The 18,824-nt window shown below is 43.4% G+C and overlaps 4 protein-coding genes across 6 annotated transcripts; 2 read left to right on the top strand and 2 right to left on the bottom strand.

Annotated features, from left to right (window-relative positions):
- Positions 1 to 533: 533 nt before the first annotated feature.
- LOC108036262 (amine sulfotransferase) lies at positions 534 to 5,805 on the bottom strand. Of its 3 annotated transcripts, none has more exons than XR_007763983.1 (4): positions 1,488 to 1,992; positions 957 to 1,417; positions 837 to 900; positions 534 to 776 (listed from the first exon to the last, which is right to left on the bottom strand). XR_007763983.1 is itself a non-coding variant. In XM_050887546.1 (4 exons), the coding sequence occupies exons 2-4, from the start codon at positions 1,132 to 1,134 to the stop codon at positions 641 to 643; spliced, it is 378 nt and encodes a 125-aa protein (XP_050743503.1). In that variant the 5' UTR covers positions 1,135 to 2,002; positions 5,775 to 5,805; the 3' UTR covers positions 534 to 640. The 3 variants fall into 3 exon arrangements, 2 of the variants coding, with proteins under 2 accessions (XP_050743503.1, XP_050743504.1); XM_050887546.1 differs by adding an exon at positions 5,775 to 5,805 and having other exon boundaries at positions 957 to 2,002; XM_050887547.1 differs by having other exon boundaries at positions 957 to 1,317; positions 1,488 to 1,505.
- Positions 5,806 to 7,778: 1,973 nt separating this feature from the next.
- LOC108036606 (integrator complex subunit 8) lies at positions 7,779 to 11,420 on the top strand. The gene is made up of 7 exons (XM_017112867.3): positions 7,779 to 7,968; positions 8,037 to 8,450; positions 8,506 to 8,623; positions 8,678 to 9,600; positions 9,662 to 10,526; positions 10,596 to 11,058; positions 11,119 to 11,420. Exons 1-7 carry the CDS (start codon positions 7,854 to 7,856, stop codon positions 11,236 to 11,238), a joined length of 3,018 nt encoding a protein of 1,005 aa, XP_016968356.1. The 5' UTR covers positions 7,779 to 7,853; the 3' UTR covers positions 11,239 to 11,420.
- LOC108036607 (flap endonuclease 1) lies at positions 11,334 to 12,799 on the bottom strand. The gene is made up of 2 exons (XM_017112868.3): positions 12,574 to 12,799; positions 11,334 to 12,511 (listed from the first exon to the last, which is right to left on the bottom strand). Exons 1-2 carry the CDS (start codon positions 12,653 to 12,655, stop codon positions 11,430 to 11,432), a joined length of 1,164 nt encoding a protein of 387 aa, XP_016968357.1. The 5' UTR covers positions 12,656 to 12,799; the 3' UTR covers positions 11,334 to 11,429.
- Positions 12,800 to 13,206: 407 nt separating this feature from the next.
- LOC108036601 (protein DEK) lies at positions 13,207 to 17,690 on the top strand. Its single transcript, XM_017112862.2, has 11 exons — positions 13,207 to 13,312; positions 13,809 to 14,073; positions 14,971 to 15,443; positions 15,508 to 15,925; positions 15,981 to 16,081; positions 16,141 to 16,320; positions 16,387 to 16,575; positions 16,637 to 16,721; positions 16,779 to 16,900; positions 16,959 to 17,111; positions 17,176 to 17,690. Exons 1-11 carry the CDS (start codon positions 13,310 to 13,312, stop codon positions 17,188 to 17,190), a joined length of 2,004 nt encoding a protein of 667 aa, XP_016968351.1. The 5' UTR covers positions 13,207 to 13,309; the 3' UTR covers positions 17,191 to 17,690.
- Positions 17,691 to 18,824: the final 1,134 nt, after the last annotated feature.

Below are 18,824 nucleotides of genomic sequence, written 5' to 3'. Positions count from 1 at the left end.
CCGAGGAGACACCACCAACCAGTTGACAGTTGTCAAATCCACTTACGCTCTTCATGGTAAACAGTTTCTGACGAGCCTGCTGAAGGATTTATTTAAGTGCAGACAGACTAACAGACTAATAAGTGCGGCTCTCCCTGCAAACATATTCATAAGGCGACCGACGGGCCAGGGTGGGGGGAGTGGCTGCTTTTACTACCTGTTCCTACCTGCTCTTTTGTCAGCCCAAGTTTTATTTAAATTTTTAACGGACAACGCATGACTGGGAAAGTTTTCGTCTTGATTTCTATTTATTGCCACGAACGGGACATTAAACCTGGCCTTTAACAGCTTTGGTTGGGCTTGAAACAAGTTAAACTATGGCCACAATCTCTTTTCCCTCAGTCCAATTTCAAAGTTCTACGGAAAAGAAATACTTGAAATGCAGTTTTAATGTTCTAGCTTATCAAAAAGATATAACAAATTTCCTAAAAAATGTATTTTGGAAATTAATAAATTAAAGAAGATACATCCATTAAATCCATATTATATCCAGGAAAAACTAAAACCTTACAAATTATTTCAAGAGCTTCATCCTTATGACTGTGCATTATTAATTTGTCAATTTTATTTTTGCTTGCGTAAATGAAATGATTTCTTCAAACTACACAACACCAAATATATCCGATTCTCTGATTCCATATTTCTCGAAAAAGATGCGTGACTTGTTATTAATTTTTTCAGCGTTTTCAGAACTCAGCTCGTCTTTGTATGAGCCAATAATACCACGACGAAGAAATCTATTGTTAAAAAATATAAAAATTATATCTTTATTTTCCTCAATGGAAATAAGGACTTACTCAAAATTATCGGAAGTTTCACGAAAACTCTTTATAAAATGTTTGTGGTTTCCAAAATGGCTTTCTAAAATAAGAGAGTTTCATAAACTTGAAGTTTTAAATTCTTCCGCGCTTACTTACCTTTCATGCTCTTAAAACTTAGGTGGTTCAATAGTTTTTCCATTTCGCTCTTGCTCAAATCATTGCATTCCAAAAAACGCGAAAGTCTCCTTACCACATCCTTGAGGTCTCTTTTCATCTCCTCGTAGGTTACAAAGAAAATGTTCTTCTCGTTGCGCATCCTGTAAAAGGCTATCATGTGCGCTCAGTACGTGGCAAATGGAGTCTTATCGGCGATGAAGTCATTTACGAATTCGTCAATACTACACTTAGAATACTTTATGTCAGTAAAGAAGTGATATGTGGATACTAAGACGTCTTTCGGGTTGCGAGCCACATATATAGTTTTACGCCCATGAGTCCAAATTTCTCGGGGCAGCAGCTGCGCTGGTAAATGGGACTTGATCAGCCTAGGATTGTCTGGCATTTTATCACAAGCATCTATAGAATCGGCTTTCCACTCAGCGTCAACTCCAGAATGCCTGAATTCAAGGGAAGCGATAACAAAGGCAGTAAATGACCAAATATTTAACTGATTTTTGAAGTACTCACTCAAGATAGGGACTGCGCATCATACCATGACTTTGCTGAGCTTTCTGATAATCAAGACTATTTAACAAAAGCCAGGTCAGCTCCAGCATCCAAGTTGACCCTGTCTTCGCAGATGACACCAAAAATACATCGGTATCGCGCGTTTTAAAGTCCCAGATCCGATTCGCAAAGTCAAGCCTATATTCCTCGGACAAAGTGCACCAGATATTGCTCCAATCCTCCTTCAAAGGAATCCACTCAGGTCCTAGATCATTGGGTCCTTTGCACCGTACCTGAATCGCTCCTGAGCTTATGTAGGAGCACTTAATAGCCCGAGAATCGTACATAATGAAGTTTTCTCCCTAGTAACTTTCTGCAACTACTCGTTATTAGATCTTTGTTTCGACTTATATAGGCATCATTCATCACATGATCACTGCTAGCTTTCTTTTAACAGATTACCATTATAGGTCTAATTATAATAAACCAAATTGCAGCAATTCAAGATGCCGAGTTAAAGCACCTTTCTTTCATATCTGCAAGAGTTGTAAAAGAAAGAAAAGAAAATGTTGCTGTACAAAATGCTAGAAAGAAACTTTGCAGATTGTTCAATAGGGGGCATAATAGTTTGAGTTGAGTATACTTATAAATAGAAGTTCGCATTCTAAAGATAAGACTAAGATAATGATATTATAAAAATCTTGGTCTCTTTTGTGGGCTAACAAATTTTTGTACACAACATTTTTATACCCTTGCAGAGGGTCAAAGTTATACATTCCAAGGTTATATTCGAAAGTTATACATTCCTAACCAGCGTGTTTTTGAAAATGGAAGTAAGCAATCTTCAACCAATAAGTGGAAAAAACTAAGAGCATTTATTTTAATTTATTATATCTAGACAGTTGAAGCCTTTGAATGCCCAAACATTAATTTTAGGATGGCTGGTTCACCAAAGAAGGCCCTGTATTTTGAAGGGAATCCAAGCAAAGACATCATTAATGTCAGTAATATTTAAACTATATGGATGATCAAAGAAGCATGTGTAGGAAAAATATGTCCCATCGTAAAAGATAAATTATGGAAAGAAAATTCTGATCGAACAGGTTCATTGGCTGCCAAGTTAACTTGAGGGAAATGAACAGAACAGTCTGCAACCAACTGTTTCAATAAAGAATAAATAAATGAGTTGGCTCCTTCGTTTGTTCGCTCCCAGCTGTTTTCGGGTGGTTTGGATCCGAGTTAAATGGATTGTAGTTGGTACCCAGTCTCAGGGTCTAGCGTAATATTTGCTCGCAAACAAAAAGCGAACAGAACAATCGAAAAACTTGAAGGCTCCCAGAAATAAAAAAAAACCGATACTCGTGACTTAACAAGGCCAAGAAGCTGAAATGGTGGGGAACGGCGATGGATTTGGATGGATGATGGTGATGTATGGCGAGAGAGCAAGAATTGTGCAACCATTTCCACACCATCAGCGGGAAATCCATCAGGTTGGGTTCGGAAGATCTCTCTACACGGAACAAAAATGTGTCAAAGTTATGCTAAAAGACTTGTGTATGGACTATTACCAATTTCACTGTGAGTGAAATTATTTCTTATTTTTTTAAATTTTATTTATATTTTTTACTATGTTACTTTACATTAAACTGTAAAATATGTACAGACAAAAAACGGATGTATCGATTCTTTTGAATGGAACCTGGTGTCAAAAAATGACATCGCAATGCTTATTATTGAATATTTTTTCTGCGTGTTGGTGCTTTAAAATTTTCAATACGATCACCTCCTGTTTGGCATTTGACAATTGATGACCCGCACATTTGTCTCTAGCCTGTCGCCTTGCCATCTCGTCTTGCACCTTCATCAGCCATCTCTTTCATTGTGCGACTACCCCTCTCTCTCGCTCCCTGCCGTCTTCCTTCCCTTTCTCGCGGGATCTTTTGAAGTGAACCCGTTTTGACAAATGTGTGTCATTGCTGGGCCATCAAAAGACACGATCGTCGGAGTCTTTTGCTCTCCGAATTCGATTTTGTTTGGCAAGGTGTATTTTGGCGCTATTAATGATGCCGCAAACGGTAAAACCGACTCAAGTGACTGGCAATCTGAAGATGATCGTCATCACCATCAAGATCAACAAAAAGCATTCGGTTCCAAAGAAACTTTCAATGAATGGAAATTCATTGAGTGTGAGTGGTTTTCAGCTATCCACTTCCATTTATCTTAAAGGTATTTTCTAAATTAGTATAGTATGTGGGTTTGGAGAAAATACTTTGATCTGTTATTTCTTAAACTCGCTGACAGTTTTTTTCGGTCTATTGATCCACATTTCCGCGTAAATTCTTTAGAATTTTTGGGGACACATCTCAGTGACACATTTGTCCCATTTCTCAAAAATGGAAAACGCTCCATTGAAGCCATTACGTGGCAAATGATTCCAATAAACAGCCCGGCGCAATCCGTGGCATGACTTTCTGTTCTCGGATATTTAACAACTCTCATTGTGGCGACAGCGATGAAATCCTAAAATAATGCCATCACATTTTGAAATTCTTTTCCAAAGAACACGTACGAAGGAAACCATGGCGGCGACAAAGATATTCTATTTATGTTCGTCTGGTCAGTGGGGTACAATAGGTTTATCTTTAACGTCAGGATGGATAACTCAGGGTCTTCAAGTGTTCTAAAACTTAATAAATCTACTAAAGTATCTGTTTTAATATTTTTCACTGATATAATTTTATTCAAATTGTGGGTTTGCCTACTTTTCTATATTTGCATATTGATGGAAAGAAGGAAATACTTTAAAAATACATTTAAAAATATAATGTAGGATAGAATAGAGTTCTGAAACTCACAAGAGAACTAAAAAAACTGTGTAGCACTTGTTTTTTAGCTAATAAATTCAGAGTATTTCTCGTTCGGTTGGATGGGTGGCACCTTCTTATAAACGTGTCTCGAAATTAGGGGGAGAATTTCCAAACATTCGGTTTTGCATTATTTCAGCAGCCATCAGCGGCGACACGGCGGCCGAAAAGCTCGCCACAATTTTCATTAATTTTCAGTTGGGGAGATGTTCTCCGAACCACAGCAGCCCCAGCCCCGACTTTACGAAGAGTTGCGTAGGTGTCCGCGGTGTCCGTCCGGCCGTGTCAACTGCTGCTGAAAGATTTTCGTGTCGTTGTTTCCATCCCGCCTGCCAGCAGACGACAGACACGAATTCTTTCGGCCAGAAAACACATTTCGAAACTTTTCCCCATTCCTTTAATTTTAGTTTTGTATTTTTCGTTGATATTTTTTCTTCGTGGTGTCGCGGTGCGTACGTAAAAAGATTTAGCAATAGCAATGAATTTAGTTAATTTATGGCATTATTAATAACATCAAGAAGAGAAAATAGTAGGGAACACACGAAAATGTTTTAGATAATACAGGATGGGAAAAAATAGGGTTGCGGGCGATACACTAAACCGAATATACTTCATTGGAAATAAATGCAAGAACTAAATTACCCTAATTACAATTTGTCTAAATTTTAAATTTTTCCAGGGTTTCTAAACTAAGCTGGCTAAACGTCCATTATTTTTTCAAGACCCCTTTAAAAGTGTTGATCTTGACCATTTTAACCACCTTTTAAAAGTGTGTAAGTGGCTTTCCTGCGTAATCGCAAGTCACGGGACCATTTCAAATATGTTTTTCTCATGATACATATTTTTTGAGTGACAACTTGGCTTCGCAGAGAGATCGTATTAGAGCGCATTCATTTGGAAGTCTTCACACAACATCGAACATCGAAGAAGCCTCCCGAACAATGGAGAATTTCTCTGGGTCAGCTTAGTTATGCGGAGATTATTGAATGATAGCTAGGCCAAAGCCATAAATACCTGGGCCTGTGTGTATCGATGTTTGTGAATGGCACGAGCTCAACATCAACCTGCATAAAATGCAAATGAGCCCGACAAAAGACGCGCCAGAAACCCCCAAAAAACCAAACAAATTTACGACCCAATCAATAGACTTCGAAAAGCTGTTTTCTGCCTTTGTTTCCCTCTTTTCGGTTTGTTTGAGCCTCACTAACTCTAAGAGATTTCTGGTTTTCTACGACCAGAGGTGTTCCACTAGCCGTACCAAAATTTACATTAATTTGTGAGCAAAGTATGGCATATTATGCAAATATTTAACAGACTCCAACCTCTGGCATTTCCCTTGGCAACTAATTTAGATCTGTTTTTGGGTGTTTTTTTTGTTGTAGGCAAGCGACTGAAGGAACACTTCCTAAATACCCCATTATCAGCCTAAAAAATTTCCTGATACCTTGTGTGGAAACGCAACTGATCCGAGTCTGTTCGAGTGATTTCTAAACTAAACGATAACCCGGGTGACTCGGTTTCCAAATCAGCCGTCTAATCAGTGTTATTAAGCAATGACTTAGCGAACGTTTACCATTAGTCCCAAGTCGAATCGTCAAAACAAACGCATTCCTCGGGGGCAACTTTAACCCTGAACGAGATAACCAATTTCGCTGATTCGAAACTATTGAATAAATAGATCGGATCATTCCGCAGGAATATTAGGTGCCTAAAAAAACCATGAATGAATAACTATATAGGTAGAGAGAAAATTCCCCCCAGACTTCAAGGAGAAAGCTAATTTTAGCCAAAGGTTTATTCTTTTTCGATGTCAATTTATTATTAAAATTTATGACGATATTAACACGAAAATCGGAATAATACGTTTACGCATTTGACGTTTTTATGGGCCACCTCCACACCCTTTTCCTGTCCCCATTTTCCTCCGCAAGAAGGCAACTAAAAAAGATTTGTACCGATTCTTATACGAAAAAGCATTTGAAAATTAAGTCTTTTGCTGCGTTATTTATTGCATAGTTATAGCAAAAATGGCGAGACAACAAAGTATAAAGATTATCGCACGTCTTGACCCCAGAAATAAAATATATTTTTATTTTAAAATTATATACTGTTGGTTCTGTTTTCTAGAAGCCTTGACGAGCCCAATATTCAGCCCAATAACAACAAACCTTCAAAAGCAGATGAAAAATGCCATAAACACACATATGCATATGTATTAAGTGGAAACATGTAATTTGCATAAAATCACCTGATTGAACGTTAAATATTTTTAAGATTCAGATTATGGAGTCGAGAAATGCTCATAAAGTTCACCATAAGACGGCTTTTAAAATTGGGAGAAGCACACTGCGAAAAATAGTTGACGGGAATATTTAAAGCCATTTATCATAAACATTAAGTTGTGATACATTTTTCCCAGTGTCGACAACGGAATCAAGCAGAAAAAGAGAGATAGTCCAGCTTCAGAGCACCTGACTCAATATTCAACAAACATAAATATTTGCATAAATTACCAGAATAGTTTTTTCAAGCTGTTTTTAAATGAACAACAACAGAAACTGTCTTAGGCAGTATGAAATGATTATATACTCCCCTTTGATCGTTTTTTCGTGTGTTAAGTTCCATCGATTTATGTGCAAAGGCGATATAAATTAGAATTTTATGACATCCAAAGGGGCATAAATGAAATAAAAATATGTCAGCTCTACAAAGACACATAAAAAGGTCGAATTTAGTAATTAGATGCTGCATAAAATAAAGGTTCTAAAATCAGAGAAATAAATAAAATATGTGTCAGCATTAATAGCATGAATACAGGGCGATTCAATTAACTGCAAACATTGCATTAAAAGCTTTGAAGCTTATACGAATTTTATCCTAACTATTATAACTCAAACCTACACAAGCCAGTAAAGAATTGAATGCTTATTACTAAAATATTTTTTTATAAATACGATTTACTTATTACAATTTACAAATTACTAATTTTTTACATTACAATTTACAATTTACTTATGTATCAAAAGATTTTTGAAAAATGATTTGATTTTATGATTTTTAAAAAACAGTTAAAAGTGTTTAAGTGGAGCTTTGTAAAAGGTATTTTTAAACTTGTGAAACAAAAATGCATTTCCGGACTACCATTTAAAGCTCTGACGGTCACAGTATAAGGATGCAAAATAACCAAAAGTGTCCCAAAAAATAAAGACTATCAATGTAAAACGAATTCTTTTCAAAATTAAAACATTTGTCTTGCCTTGTAACAACAAATATCGTTCGAATTCTATATTTTGCAGATTTACCTAAATGCATTGTCAATCATGCACTTCCGTTTCCGGTTATTCAGAGCAGACCCGTAATTAATCGATAGCCAATATCGATACGTAAGGTGCATCTCGGCCCATAAGTCAATCGATATCATGAATCGAACTATCGAAACATCGATTGGACAACCAGCCAGCTGGTCTCCCTTCGCCATTCTTTAATTTTTGTTTTGATTGAATGAATTTTGGCAGGGAATAGCATGGACGATCCGCTCAAGCCGAAGCCAGTGCCTCTGGCCGCCGAAACGGTGCTGTGGTTCGAGTTCCTGCTCGATCCGCACAAGATTACGCACCACCTGCAGTGCCCGCATCCCGGTAAGCGCGAATCACTTGTGGAATCTGGCCGACAACTGGAGATTTTCATGCTTCCTCCACACTTACAGAGCCCAGTGCCATGGAACTGATCATGCAGTTCATCAGCATGACGCCGGACACAGCGATGGCATCGGTGGTGACGCCCGGCAGCGATTTGCAGAGCTTGAACCAGGCACCTCCCAATTCGGGACCCATTCCCGGCGTGGTTGGTGGTGCCACGCCGCCCACAGCTCCCAATGCCTCTGGGGGAGTGGGCATGCCCCATAGTCCCCAAAGGCCCGCGGAGAATGGCCTGCAGTTGACCCGGAAACAGCTGGCGCTCAAGATCCTGGAACTCAAGGTGGCCACTTGGCTGAAATGGGACCTGGATGCGCTAGAGAAGAACCTGCCTGTCATTATGCAGCTGGCCCTGCTGCGCGATCTGTGCACCATTAGCTACGGCTGCCCATTGAGTATTCCCCTGCCCAGTGACCTTAAGATTTGTAAGTTACTCCTTAACCTCCGTAATCCCTCTTTAACCTCCGTAATCCCTTACAGCCACTGCTGGCAACGACAGAGCCGCGAGATTTGCCTTGACAATATACCACCGCCTGCTGCTGCGACTGCAACTGATCAAGGAGCAGGCCCTCAAAACGCCACGTCCTCCAAATACCATGTAAGATGCCGGTAACCTAACCTGACAAGTCCTCTCTAAAAATTCCCATTTCAGGTACCAAACTGTGGACCAACTGCAGCAGTTTCTGGACTCCCCCACTCAACCATCCATCGAGTATTTACAGCAGCTCTGCGCCTCGGCAAAGCCCTTCTACGTGTTCCACTACGACAGCTTTGTTACCCTGCAGTGTGATGATCTGGGCACTGGCCAGAACTACGACCTTATGCACCTGATTACACCCCAGGAGCTGAGGGCCCAGCTGCACTATGAGCTGGCGCAATATTACCTGTACACCAAGCAGTATGTTTTGGCCCGGGAAGCAGCCGCCGCCTGCAATACCAATCTGCAGGCCATCCCGCCACAGACAACACTATATTTCTGCCACATACGAGCGACGGAACTGGAGGGCCTACTCCAAGCGTGTGGAATCAGCGCCCAGGAGCAAACACTGTTGGAAAAGTTCCAGCAATCGCTGCTCAACAACTACGCAGACATTGTTCCCATCTTGCGATTGGACAACAAAGCGCGGGAGATCCCTCTGATGAGTCGGCGGCAACTAGAACTGGATATTGAGGGCTCCCTCTCCACGGGTCTACTGAAGGAAACAGTTCAGCTCCAATTGCAGGTGGCCGCTTTGAATGTGGTGCGCAACATCTTTGAGTGGGGCAGCATCTTCGGCAGCGTGGAGTACTTCGAAAAGTACAGAGAATTGGACTGCCTACCGCCGCTGGTGGAGGCTCTGCAGGAGGTGCTGCCGCACTGCAGCTTTAAGGAACAGGCGGCTCTTAAGCATTTCCTTATCGACTGTTTGCTGCACCAGGCCGGGCAGTCGCGACAACTGCTGCAAACGGTTCGGGGATTCGGAATCTTCTCGGCCGATGAACTGCAGGATCTAGACGAGCAGATGCTGCAGGCGGCGCCGCCGGTGCCCACCAACTCGCTGGCCTCGCTCTCCGACTGGATGTGCCACTCCAAGAGTAAGAAAATCTAGTCCTACTTGTTCACAAATGATCTAAATTGACCTTCCCCTTTTTCTAGTTAGTCGTGTGGATGTGGGAGCTCTGGAGCGTCAACTGATCAGCTGCACCAATGCCAACACAGTGAGGGTTTTGCTGGTGAAACTTTGTGGCACAGCGCCTGGCAAACCTTTGTGGGCCATTAACCCAAGTTGGGACGTGCCGCAACCTCTGAAGACTCTTATTATGGCCATGCCGGTGAGCTTTCTACAAGACTTCAGCTATGTTCTGCTGGGCAAGGCGCGGGAATTGGCCACAAGGGGCAACTACATCGATGCAGTTTCCATGCTGAGTGTTCTGAAGTCGGAAACGCAGCGTCAAGAGATTGCGGCCAATGTCCAGCTTATGTGCAAGCTTCTCACCTGGGAGATTCTGCACATCCAGATAACACAATCTCTGGAGGAGTGGCACCAGAAGCCCCTAGATCTGCAGTCCCTGGGAGGTCGATGCAAGCAATGTTTGGGAGCCCTGCAGGCGGGTGATTCGATCATCCCGCGCCCGGACATCCTGGAAAGCTGCGCGATCATGTTGCTTAACCTCACGGAATTCGCACCACTCCTTTACCTGGACAAGCGGGCGGGACCTTTGGAACTGCCCCTAGCCTTCGCTGCCACCTTCATCGAGATGGAGAAGATGAAAGGCCCCAAAAAGGTGTGTCGCGATGCCTGGGAACTGATGCTAAGCATGTTCCTCAACGTCCCGAAGCGCGGCTCCTCAGGAGTTGGCGGTATAAGCTCCCTGCAGGCCTTCTTGCAGCGTGTACGCCACCAGAGCATCTTCGGTCTGGCCATCTCCATGATAGGCAAGATACACAACATACTCAAAGACGACCCCAACCATGATCTAAGCTGCGAGTACATGCAGCTGTGGCCCACCAGCATCAACAAGTGAGTAGATGGGCAATAGTAAGAAATAGTAACTTCTTAAAGATAACCGCGTTTAAATCCACTTTCCAGCCCCATCAGCTACAGTTTGAGAAGCGTCTGTGAGACCCTGCAATGGCTTCTTTCCGAGGCCTTGTCCTACTATCCCCAGACCATTTCCTGGCTGAAGATGAAAGGCGATCTGGACCTGGCGATCGGCAATAATGAATCCGCCATGCGCTGCTATGTAAATGCCCTGGTCACTGGCACGGATTACTGCACCATGCCGCTGCAAAGGAATGTGGCCGACGACTATGTCATTCGCAAGATGATTCGATGTGCCGCCAATCTCGGCTGCCACATGCAGGCCACCGTTCTGTGTCAGTTCCTCGATGAGATCGACTACGGCATTGTGTTCAAGAATCTCAGCGAGAAATCGTCGAACTTCACGGATGCCATGGATGCGTATTACAGCTGCATTTGGGATACCACGCTGCTCGAGTTCATCGTCAATCTACACGCGAAAAGAGGCGAACACAGCCGGAAACTTGAAGCGGTAGGCATTCCTCCACGTTAAGATTTAAGAGTTTATTTACCCATCTCCCTCCCGAAACAGATCTCTATGATGGGCACGCTGGAGCTGAATGCGAACAACAACGAGGAGATCAAACGGGAATGCGCCATGGTGCGCAAATCTCGATTCCTGCGCGCCCTGGCCAAACAGTATTTGCTGTAGTCGCAGCCCCACACAGTCCAAACTCTAACTGAAAATCCAATATCCATAATCCATAATCCCAACCTCACCCGCGCCCACAAGCAGACCAACTAGCCTTAAGCTCAAAGATGTAGTTTTTATTGTATGCATAGGCTTTAAATAAGGTTAAGTTAAAATTAAAGAATTGTACGTTTTTTCATAAACTGAAGAAACTACTTGGGTCGCCTGCCACGGCCGCCGCCGCCTCCGCTGGTTTTGGCCTTCTTGTTGTTGGCGCTCTTCTTGGCCTCCTCGGCCTTCCGTTTGGCGGCGTTGGCGGCATTCGGAGTGCTGGGCAGGGTCTTAAAGAAGCTATCAAGACGCACCTGGGTCTGGCCCTGTTTGGATTTCATCAGCTTCTTGGCGCCGTTGCGAACGCGCTCCTCGCTGAACTGCCGGTCGCCGCAGAGGAACTTGACCAGACCCTCCTCGTCCGGCTCGACCCACTTCAGATCGATGGCCTCGGCGTTGGCCACCTCTGGTTCGATGAACAGTTCCCGCGCCACCTTGTAGTTCCAGTTCTCGGGCACTGTGTACTTGCTGGTGTCCAGGTTATCCAGAATGGTCTCAATATCCCTGTAGTTGTTGATCAGCTCGATGGCTCGCTTTGGCCCAATGCCCTTGATGCTCTCGCAGTAATCGCAGCCCAGCAGGATGCACAGATCGATGAACTCCCGGCTGTTGATGGATAGACCTTCCAACAGCTTCTCGTAGCTGAACTCCTTGACGGGCATCTTGCGCGCCTCGCTGTAGGTAAGATACCGCAGAAGTTTCGTGGAGCCAAAGGTGAGGGCATCCATATCCTCCGTGGCTGTGGCGTAGACCTTTCCCGCCTTCACAAGAGCAGCACACTGGGCCTCCGCCTCGCAGGGCGCCTCCACATAGGGCACACCCATCAGTTTGAGCAGCTCCTTGGCCTCGTTGGCGTGCTCCTTGGTCACCCGGACCAATCTGCGGTTGAATTTCTCGATTCCGGCATCATCTCCCGCGTCGGTGGCCGCTTTCAGGGCCTTTTCCGCCTCCTCCCGCCGCTCGGCACGCTTGGCCAGCTCCCCGGACTTGAGATCTGGCGGCTTGCCATCGAAAACATAGACGGGCTTGATGCCATTGTCCAGCAGGCGGATGGTGCGGTAGAACATGCCCATCAAGTGGGACGTAGGATCCCCGTTCACGGTGGCCAACTGGGCTCCCTCCGAGCGCACCGCGATGAGGAACTGGTACAGGCACATACTGGCATCGATGGCCACCTTGCGACCTTTCGGGTTAAGGAAATAAATTTAAATAAATTCTATATTTAACCAAAGTGTATCGGCTCACCGAAGAAGTTCTTCATCTCACTTTCGCGAATGGCCTGTGGCGCCAGATCCGCAATGAGCTTTGATAAGCCCAGAATTCCCATGACGGTTGGTTGCTTCTTGATTACTAGTATTTAATAACATTTATTGTAGGCAACGACCAGCGATTTGCCGAATTTGTTTGTTCGCAAAAACACGCCGCGCGCGTTTTTTTTTTGGCAATTAGTGTGACCGGCTTAGTCGATGTGAAAGTCAGTGTTGCCAGATTGTTGCACCGGCCGCTTTCCCACACAGGGTGGCCTACTATTTAAAATTGATTGCAACTGTTCCAAGCAAAATATTTATAAACTAACTTTGTTAATATACCTTCAGCTTATTCTTATTATCACAAATTCAACGGAAGCACTGTAAATAATAGGATTTTTAAAAGTTGGCAGCGACTATCGATACCCTAAGCATGATATACCGATAAGAAAAAATACCAAAATATAAAAACCTTAGCTAAACAATGGAAATTCAATGGAAGTGAACAATATCTGGCAGAAATGTAAATTATAAAGTGTACAAAACAAAGTAATTTAAAAATTATGCACCTCTTCAAAAGCCCGCCAAAAACAAACATCGGAAAGAGCACCCGTTATCGGACCAGGTATTTTTTAGTGCCTGCCGCACGCGATACTATCGATTGTGACACCTCTTTCTAGTGGCCAGATTGAATGTGTGTCGGCTGACGGAAAAACCGAGAAACCATTAGAAATATGGTACGTAAATAGGTGGAAAATGTGGGAAAAGGCGACGGAAAGTGTGTGCCGACGGGGCGAAGTGAAAACGGCCCGATTGCAGACGTGTTTTGTGTGTAAATAGAGCGCAACAAATTGTCCGCGAGGCAAAGTGCCCGACTATCGGTTCTCTCCCGCCGTTCGTTTGTGTGTATAAACATGGCGTCGTTGTGGCTCGAGGTGCCGCAGCGAGTGGGTGCGAGCGGGACGACTAGTGCGTGTGCCTGCGCTCCATAGATTTGCAATGTTGTTTTTTCTATCGCCTCTCTCGTCGCCCTCTCTCCCTCGCTCGCTCGCTCGGCGGAGAAGACACGCATACACAAACTCGCATTCGAATCGCCGAAGAAACTCACACTCATATCCCGATTTCAAAACGAAAAAAACGCACCCAAATCCATGGTAGTGGCCGCCAAAAAATTAGCAAGTGTAATCCAATTGTGACTTTGTATCTTTCCATGCCATGACGCCGGATCGCCAGGATGCTAACAAAGCGGCAGAAACGGCAGCCAAAGAAAATGCCGCCGATAAGGTAAGCGAGGTGGAGAACGCAGCGCTCGCAGCGGGGGAGGCGGCGAAAGTTGAGGGGGGTGCGTCGGAGAAGGGGCCCAAAGATGCAGCCGAACCCCCTGCTGCTGCTGAAGGCGACGCCTCTGCCGCGGCGACCGCCGCCGCCACTGATGACGTCGCTGATAAAAAAGCCAAAGGAGACGCAGCGGCAGCTTCAAATCCCGAGTCGGATGCAGGTAAATAAAAAATAAAACCGAAAGCCACGCGCACACCATCGCAACTTGTCGCAGTGTGTGTTGGTGTGAAGAACGAGAGAGAAAAACAAAAATCATGAAATGAATTTTGCGCGCGTTTCAAAAACCCGCCGAACTTTTCCTCTCTCTCTCTCTCTCGTTCCCTTCGGGAAAGCTCTCCCCGCTGTTGGGCGCTCTCGCACATTCTTGTTGGATCTTGGCTACTTGTTGGGAGAGCTCCGCGGTGGCGCTGCGGGTTAGAGCGTCGCTCTCGCCTCTGTTTATTATGCTCTGCTGGCATGTGGTTCGAATCCTCTCCGGGCGACGGTGTTTACAGAGATGTTTTTCCGAAACTTCAGGATCTTTCTATTCCCTCTCTCTCCTTGGCTATTGTTCATGCAAAATCCTATAAATGGGTTCTGCGTAGTTAATGCCGAGGTACAGCAAAACTTCAATATTCATAGTTCCTTGCCCCTCAAACACCCTAGCATTGGACTTCCCAAGGTTGAAGATATTTTGTTACTCAACTCTTTATTTACTTTTTCATCACATATCACAATATAAGCCCTAAATTATTAACTTTTTAAGAAGAATTTATATTCAACGATCTTCAAGGCTTATTGAAAGAACCTAACAGAAGTTATATTTTATATATAATATATCTATTTGTATAAGAAAATAGGAATTCATATCCCTTAGGGTTTTGTCTTTCATACTTCGGGACAGTTTTATCAGTCTTCTTCTACTTTCTAACAACATCTGCCAATATCAGCCTTTAAACAATATTTTTTTTTATTGATTATAATTATTTTGGGATTGTTTTGAGATTCCAAAATTAAGATTAATCTAGTGTACTTTCATTAAATATTAAAAAACAAAATATTCTCTTACCCTCCATAGCTGCCACCGACAAAAAGGAGAAATCCCCCTCGCCGGCGGTAAAGAAATCCAATAGCAAGGATGCCAAAAAGGAGGAGAATTCCGACAAGGAAGAGGAGAACACGGAAGATGGCGATGAGCCCGAGGAGGACGATGACAAGGCCAGCGATGCAGAGAGTGAGAAAAAGAAATCTAAGCCAGAGGCAGATGACAAGAAGAAGGATGCCACAGATGAGACCAAGCCAAAGTCCGGGGCGGACAAGTCCAAGAAACCGGAGTCGAAGGCCAAGAATGGCAAGGTGGCCAAGGAAGAGAACGAAGACGACGACGAGGAGGAGGATGACGAGGATGCTGATGGAGACGAGAACGATGGCCTGGACAAGAACAACGAGGTGGCCGAGGATGATGAGAATGTCGTGGCCCTGGCCGAGATCGATCGCATCAACGAGAACATCAACAAGACTCGCGTGGATGGCCTGCAAACCTTGCATGCAGTAAGCTTAAAGAGAAACCTTTACCCCAAACACTTCTCACCCATTTCAATCCACTCACTTACAGCTCTGTTTCGGCGCCCAGGGCAAGAACAACGTGGTGAAGAAGAACTTGCGCTCCTTTGCCGGCTTTGAGTTCGCCAAGGATTCGGCCGAGTACAACAAAAAGCTGGAGGCCATCAAAAAGGTGGACAACAAGGGGCTGCGCAGCATCTGCGAGATCCTCACCCTCGATCGCAGGGGCAGCAAGAACGAGACCGTACTGCGAGTGCTCAAATTCCTAATGGAACCCGACGAATCGCTCTGCTTGGAGCAGGGCGATGAGGAGGAGGAAGATCCCGAGGACGAGGATCTGGATGAGGACGAGGAGGATCCGCCCAGCGAGGAGGACAAGAAGCGCAAGAGCGGCAAGTCGAGTGGAGCCGCTGGCAGAGGCTCGGCACGCAATTCTACCGGACGTCCCAGGCGATCCACGGCTGGAAAAAGTAGGTTCTTATACACATAAAAGGCTGCTGGGCGACTTTAACCGTGTATTTGCAGAAATGTCCGCCTACGTAGATTTCTCTAGCTCTGAGGAGAGCGAGCAGAAGGTCGCCGTGCCGAAAAGGAGACGAAATGATGACTCGGAGTCGGGCTCAGATGTGAGTTTACTTTAAAAACAAATCAAAGAGTTTTCTTTAATTTTTCTTTTTATCAACAGTACAATCCCTCTGGCAACTCGGACTCAGATGGCGGTCGAGGTGGTGGCGGAGGTGCTGGTGCAGCAGGTCGCAAAGTCCCAAGTCGTGGCAGTCGTGGTCGTCCGGCGCGCAAAAGTCGTCGGAGAAACTCTGATTCAGAAGAGGAGGAGGAATCCGAAGTATCCGAAGCCGATAGTGACGTAGGTTTTTCTTAGAAGTTATGATGGTTGCCTTCATATAATCTATATTCGATAATTCTTTATCAGATCCCAAAACGCAAGCGTGGACCCGCTGGAAAACGTGGACGACCGGCTGCTCCTGCGTCAGCTGGACGGAGGGGTAGAGGACGGGGAGCAGCTTCGCGAAAGCGCAAAGATTCAGATAGTGAAGAAGAGGATATTTCCGAGGACGAAGAGGATGAGGAGGTCTCGGAGTTCGGCAGCGATCAAAGCGAGGTGAGTCTATGATGTTCAGCTAACCATTTGTCATTATAACCTATTTAATATTTATTCAAAGGAGGAACGTCCCAAAAAGAGTAAGAAGCCCACTACGCCTGCGAAAAATAGCAAAGCTAACAACAAGTCAAAACCAGCTGGAAAGGGTATATAAAAGCAAAATCAACAAAGAACCATTTAGTAATAACATTCGTATTTTATAGCCGATGGTCGATCGAAAAAATCAAAGAAAGAATCCTCTGAGGAAGACGATGATGTCGATGACAAAGACGAGTCAGACGAGGACGAGCCACTAACCAAAAAGGGCAAACTGGCATTCCCAACGGTTAGTAGGCAGTAAAAAAATCTAAAGTATAAAGGACTAACCAATCTTGCAATTACAGGATGAACAAATACGCGGCTATGTCAAGGAGATCCTGGATAAGGCCAATCTGGAGGAGATTACCATGAAAACAGTGTGCAAGCAGGTGTACGCGAAGTATCCAGACTTTGATCTAACTGACAAGAAAGACTTCATTAAGGCCACAGTCAAAGCGGTGAGTTACAGGCGCACCTATATGGTTTTCTTGTAAATAATGACTTTTATTTTTCGATTTCCAGTTAATTGCGACATAAAACCGCGTAGAGACGGAGGCACTTTGAAGACGGGGAGGGTCCAGGTTCTGTAGACATACAATAAACAATTACAACCGCGACGCCGAAGTCAGCAGGTCGTTTGCCGAGATAGAACAACGTTGGGCGAGAGATGTAACTCTTAGTAGTTGTCCTATAAGTATATGATTTGTACTCCTATCCTAAAAGCTATCTACAGTTTACCTTAATCCTAACGTCAGCGGCAGTAGACTATCCATTCTTATATATATTCATCTGTATATATAACTTTCTGTTTGTCCAACCGTGCACACGCATACACATCATTTTCTATTTTCTTGAAAGTATGTGCTCTCGACAGCTCTGCAAAAAGTGTGTAAATTAAGCAAAGAGAAACTTGTAAAAATCCGATAACGCAAATAACTAAACTGTAGTGCATTTTGATTTGACGTTCAACAAGAAATGATGTATTTAAAATTAAGACACAAGAAATAATAAACAAAAAGCGAAATTAAAATTGATAACAGCTTGGAATGATATATCTAAAATTCACACACTGGCAGCAGTACAAAAACACACGAAAACGGAAGGAACTTTTGAAATTTACACCACACGATTGCACAACGTTTTTGGCAATGTAAAAATGTATCTTTTGGGCGAGTAATTTTAAGGCACACTAAAGCGGAGCTAGTGATTGATTATGATATCCCCGATATAATTTAAAACCCATTTCGGTATTCCACATCCCGTACTCCTCTTCAACTCAAGTGCTCGGACCCCCGTGTGACTGGGGGATAGGAAGGTTTCTCGGCTAATTAACTAGAGACAAGCTCACACAAAATGTGAGTAAAATAAACAAACACAAGATTGAAAAACGGAATGAGAAAAAGAATAAAGTTATATATTATAAATATTAGATATTACAAGGTAAAAATAGATGTATGTTAATTTTAAATGAGAAAGGAATAGAAAAAACTGGATGTCAAACGAGAGTTTAATCACCAGCGAGAAAAATAAAGAACAAAATCAGTTTGAATATTATCACAGCCGCATCTCAATGTAAGTTTTCTTGTAGTAAACTCTTAAATAAATATCAAAAACTAAACCACTAAATGAAGTAAATCAGTTTGGCCCCAGACTTTGGCAACTAAACTATATGCTATTATTTAACACTGTTCTGTTTCAACTATAAATGTTCGCTGCGAAGTGCTAAGGGGGTAAAAAGCGAACGCAGTATCAGTAATAAAATGCTAAAAATCAAATCAAGTCTATTATTTTGGGTTGGGACTATTATAGAGGAGGGTCTTAGTGGCCCCGATAAAAGGGGATTTGCCTTGCAACGCCAGTCTATAGTCAAAGCTCTTAAGTCGTCCATGGCAATTTCGGTTCTGGACCACAAAAATATCGTTAAATTGAAAAAAGGACATGTACTTCATAAAAAAAAGGTTTATTTGGTGTTGATAGATGGAAATATTTATTTGGAAAATTAAATTTTTCAAGTATGACATTTGAAGAGACTTATTTATAATGAACTTAATTGGAATTTAAAGATTTAAGATCTACTGTAAGTTGGACTTTGACCGGGTAGAATTGGAAGCTATTGCGCAGACATTAAGCTGAAACATACAGATAGTCAGTTATGATTCAGATATATATAT

This window comes from Drosophila biarmipes, chromosome 2R, assembly GCF_025231255.1.
Source record: "Drosophila biarmipes strain raj3 chromosome 2R, RU_DBia_V1.1, whole genome shotgun sequence".
NCBI lineage: Eukaryota > Metazoa > Arthropoda > Insecta > Diptera > Drosophilidae > Drosophila > Drosophila biarmipes.
Note: the sequence above shows the minus strand (reverse complement) of the source record. Positions and strands in the feature narration are given on the sequence as shown.

Coding starts and splice junctions, on each gene's coding strand:
- LOC108036606 (XM_017112867.3), top strand. CDS start 7,854: ATGGACGATCCGCTCAAGCCGAAGCCAGTGCCTCTGGCCGCCGAAACG. Junction 7,969..8,036: donor CCTGCAGTGCCCGCATCCCG/GTAAGCGCGAAT, acceptor CCACACTTACAG/AGCCCAGTGCCATGGAACTG. Junction 9,601..9,661: donor CTGGATGTGCCACTCCAAGA/GTAAGAAAATCT, acceptor CCCTTTTTCTAG/TTAGTCGTGTGGATGTGGGA.
- LOC108036607 (XM_017112868.3), bottom strand. CDS start 12,655: ATGGGAATTCTGGGCTTATCAAAGCTCATTGCGGATCTGGCGCCACAG. Junction 12,512..12,573: donor TGAGATGAAGAACTTCTTCG/GTGAGCCGATAC, acceptor TTAACCCGAAAG/GTCGCAAGGTGGCCATCGAT.
- LOC108036262 (XM_050887546.1), bottom strand. CDS start 1,134: ATGATAGCCTTTTACAGGATGCGCAACGAGAAGAACATTTTCTTTGTA. Junction 901..956: donor AAGTTTTAAGAGCATGAAAG/GTAAGTAAGCGC, acceptor CTCTTATTTTAG/AAAGCCATTTTGGAAACCAC. Junction 777..836: donor GAAACTTCCGATAATTTTGA/GTAAGTCCTTAT, acceptor TTTTAACAATAG/ATTTCTTCGTCGTGGTATTA.
- LOC108036601 (XM_017112862.2), top strand. Junction 16,082..16,140: donor ACTCGGAGTCGGGCTCAGAT/GTGAGTTTACTT, acceptor TTTTATCAACAG/TACAATCCCTCTGGCAACTC. Junction 16,722..16,778: donor GTCAAAACCAGCTGGAAAGG/GTATATAAAAGC, acceptor CGTATTTTATAG/CCGATGGTCGATCGAAAAAA.